The sequence below is a fragment of the Ochlerotatus camptorhynchus genome, unplaced genomic scaffold, assembly GCF_037179485.1.
Source record: "Ochlerotatus camptorhynchus isolate MF236.1 unplaced genomic scaffold, CSIRO-AGI_Acam_v1.1 ptg000393l, whole genome shotgun sequence".
NCBI classification, from domain to species: Eukaryota; Metazoa; Arthropoda; class Insecta; order Diptera; family Culicidae; genus Ochlerotatus; species Ochlerotatus camptorhynchus.
This window is the reverse complement of record NW_027040880.1, coordinates 114,938-122,037: the sequence shown is the minus strand read 5'-3', so window position 1 is coordinate 122,037 and position 7,100 is coordinate 114,938. Positions and strand designations below refer to the sequence as shown.

The 7,100-nt window shown below is 39.0% G+C and overlaps 1 protein-coding gene across 2 annotated transcripts in view; it reads right to left on the bottom strand.

The window, feature by feature from the left end:
* Nucleotides 1-312: 312 nt before the first annotated feature.
* LOC135710619 (homeobox protein B-H2-like) overlaps nucleotides 313-7,100 on the bottom strand; it is a 98,723-nt gene continuing 91,935 nt past the window's right edge. The window contains exon 3 of one of the 2 annotated variants that reach the window (XM_065233238.1): nucleotides 313-689. In XM_065233238.1, coding sequence (XP_065089310.1) covers nucleotides 510-689 — 180 coding nt within the window. In that variant the 3' untranslated portion in view covers nucleotides 313-509. The remainder of the gene's footprint in view (nucleotides 690-7,100) is intronic. The other variant, XM_065233239.1, reaches the window with a different exon arrangement.

The following is a 7,100-nucleotide window of genomic DNA, read 5'->3' as shown; positions in this document are numbered from 1 at the left end:
CGATTCGACCTGGATTACGCGACTTACACTGCTAAATTACAAAGGATACTGAGACCGGAGGAACATCCTCGAATCGAATAAATTATCTAATTGGTATATATAAAAAAGACAAAAACTCTCTTTTCTTCAAAATAACATTAAACAATAGGATAAAACTATCAACACTGGATACGTTACTTTCATCACACGTGCATTCATCAGACACTCGCTCGCCGTCCACAGTAGGAATTACAACAGTTCTAGTTAACTTTACACAAGTAGTACTGATACCAGCAACAGAAGCGTTTCACCTGTGCTGAAGATTTGTTCGCATTTGTTTGTTTGTTTTGTTTTCAAGTCTTATCGGAGGCAATTGATTGCAGCAGTCTGCCGTAGGTGGTGAGATTGATTAGGGTTTTGGTGGCGGCCTGCTGCTCGGCTGGCGTTGCAGGACACGATCCAATGACGGCATTAATGGTAGCCGCCGGATGACCACCGCCGCCGCCACCGAAGAACGGTGGCTCTAGGTATTATTTATGCGGACTACCACCGTGGTCGTGCATAATCTTCTTCTTGAGGATGTTCATGTCGTTCACATTCTCCAGGAACGATTTGTGGGCGGAAAGGACCTTGACCGTTTCGACGTCCTTCTTCAGTTCTTCCATGTCGCGCTTCAGCTTCGCTCGGCGATTTTGGAACCAGGTTATCACCTGCGGAATGGGTGGAGAGAAATGATGTGTTGTTGGATTAGATGGATTGTAATTCGTTTGTAAAGGTACAGACTCTATTTTAAGAATTTTAGGAGGTTTAAACATTTGAGAATTTAATGGCATATGAGCATGCTTGGCATACACAATTTTGCTCACAAACTGCTCATTTGCTAATAACTTTGCACAGAGTTGACGAAACATAGTTCTCTTTGAAGCTGTCGATAGAAAAGAATCGAAGCACAGACAAACAGACTAACACATTTAATATTTCTCACTGTAAAACATCGTCGCTAAAACATTACCGCCATCTGTAGAGTACACTTTGGTGGGCACTGCTGTGAACAGATGGCGGTAGTATGTAAACGTCAACCTCAAGGTAATTGACTATGCGCGCCACAGGTGGCGGTACTACCAACTACGATACTTTTAAATTTTCCGTTAAATGCTTGTTCGATTAACTACTTGCGAGTGTTATGTCTGTTTGTCTTTGGTTTAAGCTTCTTATAGATACGTAAAATATTTTAATGCTAGTAATAAACTGTATTTAATTTTACGTTGCAAAAATGAAGTGAGAAATGCTCACTTCTAGACCAACATTTGAAAGAGGCGGAAGAGCCAAAATGTAAACAAACCATATTTTGCCACATATGGAGAGAACAGCTCACAAACTACTCGATAAACACGAAAAAGTAGAAGAAAATATAATTTTAAATCATCAAAAACGAATCCTTTTACATGGCGTATTTCCAATTTTCAACTCTATGATACATGTGGTTATTACGCCTTGCTCCAAAACTACGAATTATATTGTTTTAATATGCAAAATGCTTTTATTCTGTAGTAACTAGTCACGCCCGATTCATTTGAAATGCATCCGATTGATATTTCACGTGTAAACAACGAACAAAAAGAAGACCAAAAAATCTCCGGGCGTAATTCCACTCTCACAAAATTTGCGAACGAAGAACCAAGACGGAACAACAAACAAAAAATCCCGAGAATGTATTTCCACGGCGTATCACCAGTGTTGGCAGTTCAAAGGGTGGAAGATCCGGGGGGTAACAACATGAAAGAAATTATCAGGGTGTATGTTTTCTTCTCAATTTCACGGCAAAAAAAAACTTTTTTTTTAGTTTTTAGTGATGTACGATGATAGATTACACTATTTGTATATGCAAAGCTTATAAAATCATCCAGAAAATGGAAAGTCGTGATATAGGACTAATTTTTAGGTCTTTAAAATTCGCAAGCGATTTTCCAATATGGTGATTTTGGAATTCCGCCCTTTTCAAATGTTAGTCTAGACTTCATATCTCGGACTTAAAGTGTAAAAATTCATTGGTGTTGATTCAAATGATAAGATTAACCTACTCTTTGCATGTCTACAGTAAATTGTGATCCTAATCTATTAATTACTTTAAAGAACACATAATTTAAACATTTGAGTGAAAAATTATTAACAAATGAGCAGTAGGCGTGCACAAATGTGCACGCCAAGCATGCATATGAGCAACTCTCGCTGAAACTGGCCACTGTTTGTTCGAGACCATTCCTTTCGTACTTATTCGATAGCTCTAATTATTTATAAAGAAAAATCGTTCTACACACATTTGCCGAGATTTGCACAGTCGAGTGCTCGGCAATCTGTTTTACTGAGATCTCAGCAAAAGTGACGTTTGTTTGCTGAGTCTCGGAAATTGCTTTCCTGAATCTCATTAAAATGGATTGCGAAGAACAAGACTAGCAACTTTGCCTGAATCCAAACGAAAAATACAGTAGCGCTGCACTTGGGTGAAGTTGGAAGCAGTGCAAATGAGTAAATACACAAAACTTGCTTGTAATCTTTGCTATCAAATTCGATCGAAGCCTTTACCTTTGAGCGGCAGATGACGCAATTGTGCCTGTCTCATAAACTGCCCATAAAAGCATATCAGTCCCATATGAATTTTTGGCATATTTTAGTTTATTATGCCAATGCATCTGCTTTTCCACGGCTGCAAGGAAACTGTCTGGATACATAAGGGGGATGGGGCAAGAACCATACGAGGCGGGATGGGCCACCGTTCGTTTGGGCATAATACCTATTAACTCAATCTATTTTTTTTTATAAACTTGTTGAAAATGCTTCTAATATGCATCTCCATGAAAACCGTATCAAAATTCAATTACATGTCTAAATTAATAATGGAAATGTAACATTAGCTCAAAATATCTAGAATATTATAAGATATGCAGCCAAGAAAACAAGCATTGCAATCACTATATTACATTTTACTGATCCGCTGGTTCTACAGCGAGCAATACATGTAACTGTTGCTAAAAGAACTTATGTTTCTATTTCACATGATCCCTGAATGTTATTTTCTAGTGAAAACCTGTCAAAACGTTAACTTTTACTAGGGTGCTCATATTGACCCGTATGATTGTTGATCGGAGCAAAAACTGAAATTTTAGAAACATAATAATTTATTGAGTCTATCCTATTTTGAACATTGTATATTATCAAACATATTCCAAAGCATGAGCATGATGATAGCTATCATACATTTATGAATGCTTTTCATGTGTTATGAAGTATTTTTCTTAGGGGGACCATATTGCCCCTATCTACCCTAAAGCTGCGCTCAGATTAAAGATTTTACTCGAATAAAATGCAACACTTTCTTTTGTGTATAACTTTTTATTGCATGGGTAAAAATGGAAGAAACTTTGAGTAAAACTAGTTTAGAGTGTAATGTTTACATGTGCCACATCTCGTCACAATCTGTCAAGTGGTTATCAAGATGCATTCCAAGCAAGAAGTGCTTCGACTAAACATTATGGGAGCGGTCGTGGAAAATCCAGGGCAGTCCCACAGGTGGATCGCGAAACAGTTTGGAATCGACAATTCGATGGTGTCCCGTGTGATAAAATCGTTCAAGGAGACCCAGAAGACCCAGCGGGGAGCTGACAGTGGAATAAAAGCGAAGACGACCGACCCCGTGAATGCAAGGAAGGTGAGAGATTACTTCAAGCGCAATCCGAACCTTTCGATTCCAGACGTGGCCAAGAAGGGCAATTCTTCCGTCTGCTTCGTCCAGCAGACAATGAAGCGGACCGGACTTCAAGGTAAGGGACGCCTAACCGATACGATAAACAGAATACGGTGGCCAAATCCCGTGCCAGGAAGCTGTACCACGAGTGGTTGGTGCAGCCGAAATGCATCGTAATGGACTACGAGACGTACATTAAAGCCGACGCCAAGTAGATCCCCGGCCTGGAGTTTTTCGTTGGAAAGTCCCGCCTGGATGTTCCTTAGAACTTTCGGAAGAAGAAGGTCGACAAATTGGCCAAGAAGTACTTAGTGTGGCAGGCGATCTGTGGGTGCGACAAATTCAACAAGCCGTACATAACGACCGGCATCATCAACGGCCAAATAAATATATAGAGAAGGATGGCTCCAGAAGCGCCTGCTGTCCTTCCTCTGGTCCCACGAAGGTGAAGAAAGATGGTGCAAGTGTTGCACAGGATTTTAAGGGTAGCGTTAAGTCCAAGGTGTTGGTATTCAGCCTTGGAAAGGAGGTTGAAAAAACCAAGTTTGCAAAAACATAGCTAATATGTGTTTATTTATTCCCTGAAAGTTTAAAAAATATCCGACTTAAAATGAATTTTTGGTGATAATTTTAACCTGTTGCATTTTTTCGAGAACAGTCTTTAAATATTTGAGAACAAGTTTTCGCATCTTACTAAGTTTTGAGTTTATCAAAAGAATAAGGTGAAGAAAAAGTCCCAATTTTTTTTCTGGGCCGTACAATTATCGAGCCACAGAACAATTTCTTTCGAATCACCAAATTGATCAATGACACGGTGGAAGCCTCTTTAAATATCACTGGATTACCTTACACTGGTTGATTCATCCCAAGAAGAAAACTCGAATATTTGCCAACTGGAACAACGAGTCTTGTAATTTTTTAACTGATTTGTCTACCCTGCAACGTACCTTCTACAAATCTAAAGTAAACACAACTCTTCCTGGAATTGTTTCTTCACCATCTTCACTTAAGTGGACTGCATAGCTGTCACAAATCGAACACATGTTTTCTTGGACCGCAGAAGTCGAATGTCCTGTCTGCTTTTCGTGTAGGGTCGCTTTAACACAGGTTTCGCACTGTTTGCGTCCTAGTTTAACAAGTGAGATATTCATTTGCTTCAGCAATAGCAGGACATAGCTGGCATGCATATTACGGTTTTGCAACACTTCATACATATTCTTCTCTGACAAATCCGATAGCAGATATAAGTGATTCAGTGCATGTTCACGTCAATAGAGCGAAATGGTTGGTTTGAATGCAGAAATGGGTGCTTTTATTACATCGCGCTTTGATGTATCCCTCTGATACTTGGCAAGCTTGATGGGTTTTGGGTGATCACCATCAACGCACCGGTATACAATGTTCCTGTTATATTAAATGGATTGGTTAAACATTTAACATAACATGTTATAACGCTGTAGCTTACCCGCAATGATCTGAATATCCTAGAGTATTTAGATAAATTTTCGGTAGACGTTTTCCACAGTACCGCTGGTACATGGTATTTGTATGTATGTTTACGAAGGCCATCATCGATGTGCGTATTATGGATTCGTTTAGTAATCTCCATTAGTTGCACATGTTCACGTATAAAACTGGTCTGTTATTTCGAATCAAGATTCCAGAATAAACGGTTTGCTTAAATTCTATCATCTTTAGAAATACGTTTTCTACAGTCTTTCAAACACCCAAACAGTGATGGTATAATTATTAGAAAATTTATACTTTACCGCTCTCATCCCGAGCAGGAACAAATATCTCGATACCTTAAATTGGTATGGATGAGCCTGACATAAGAGGTAAAATACCAAAAAATTATACCAAAAAAATACCATAATACCATTCCAATAACAAATTATGATAATGCAATACCAAAACAATACCACACAGGTATTCTTTTGGTATTCAAATATCAATTTTTGTTATTTGCAAAGTATTTTGCATGAATTTTTTTGGTTTTATTCTTTCGTATTTTACCTCTTATGTCATGCTGATCAATACTAAATTTTGATATCAGGTCAGAATAAGGTATTCATTAGTTATTTTCTCCTGCTCGGGATACGCTCTCAATACCACGCGTGATATTGGAGCAAAATATCATGATTGATATTGATTTTACAAGCTCCTTTGATATTGCGAGACTATTCACAATGTGTACAGTTGAAGCTGAGAGTTGAATCGACACAAAAATGATTTCGTTGCACATAGTTTCTTAGAAAAAGAAGGTGCTAATAATGCTATCTCTCTGTAAAGCAAGAATCATGAAACTCAATCTCCCCACAGTTTGGTGAGATTTGCAGCTGGTGAGATTTGTATGCTTGATATTCTGAGCTGCGATATCACAGCTTACAGTTGTTTACTTGTTGATTTTAGTGTACGAAAAACATTCGTCATCTTGTTCTTTGGTGAGATTTGATTATTTGATATTTTTCCAACACTGCACTCACAGAAATCGTGAATAACAGGATGTAGCAGACGAAGTTTTTCGATGACGTCCTTTCTTCTTGCTTCTTTCGTCGACACCTTAAGTTTTTTCGAACCAGGTCCTTAAGCTTCACCGGAGTGCAGTTTTGAACCCCTTTGGAAACGGTCGTGGTTTAAGTTTGTTGTCTGTTTTGTGCGTGCGTTCGTTTTCATAGTTTTCGGCTGCATTTCCCGGATTATCACTGGCGCTCTTCCTCCCGGACGGTTATACTTGTGTGATTGGTAGTTTTCTCGCTTTCCGGGAAGTTTTAGAATCGATAAAGAAACAGTGATTTATCATGTTTGCAAGCATCAGAAGAGATGTCGCAATCTGCGTTGTTTGATTTTTTCTGCCGGACCAGAAATTAGTGGCATCGCGAGTGATAATTTTTAATTTCAGTCTATTTACGTGCTGCAAGGTGCGTGAAAGAGCTCGTTACGATCGGTGCTAATGATGGTTCGCTTGCAACTATTTTTGCAAAAAATTAAGTGTATTACCTAGAACGAAATTGATATCGAAAGTGTGCCAAAAGTGCTTCTGAACGTGTTTCGCAGTTGGGTGTCGTGAATTTGAGGTTGATTTTCAGTGAAAATTCCGTATCACAAAATTGCTCACCGAGTTCCTTTTTTTGCCGTTCGACGACGACGGGTTTACGAGAGAAAAATAAGCATCGTGAATGTGCTCCCAGATATATTGATTTGGCGAGTACGCTCCAGTTGAAGATTGTTCTTATACATTTCTCGATTGCATTTTCGAGGGGACGTCCGGAGAGCTTTGAGATTTGGGCGTTGTTGCTTTTGCGGGCAGACACGTTGGTCGCCGGTAAGGGCCAGTAAGGGCTGCCAGCAGATGAATCAAAAGATATTCGAAACAAAA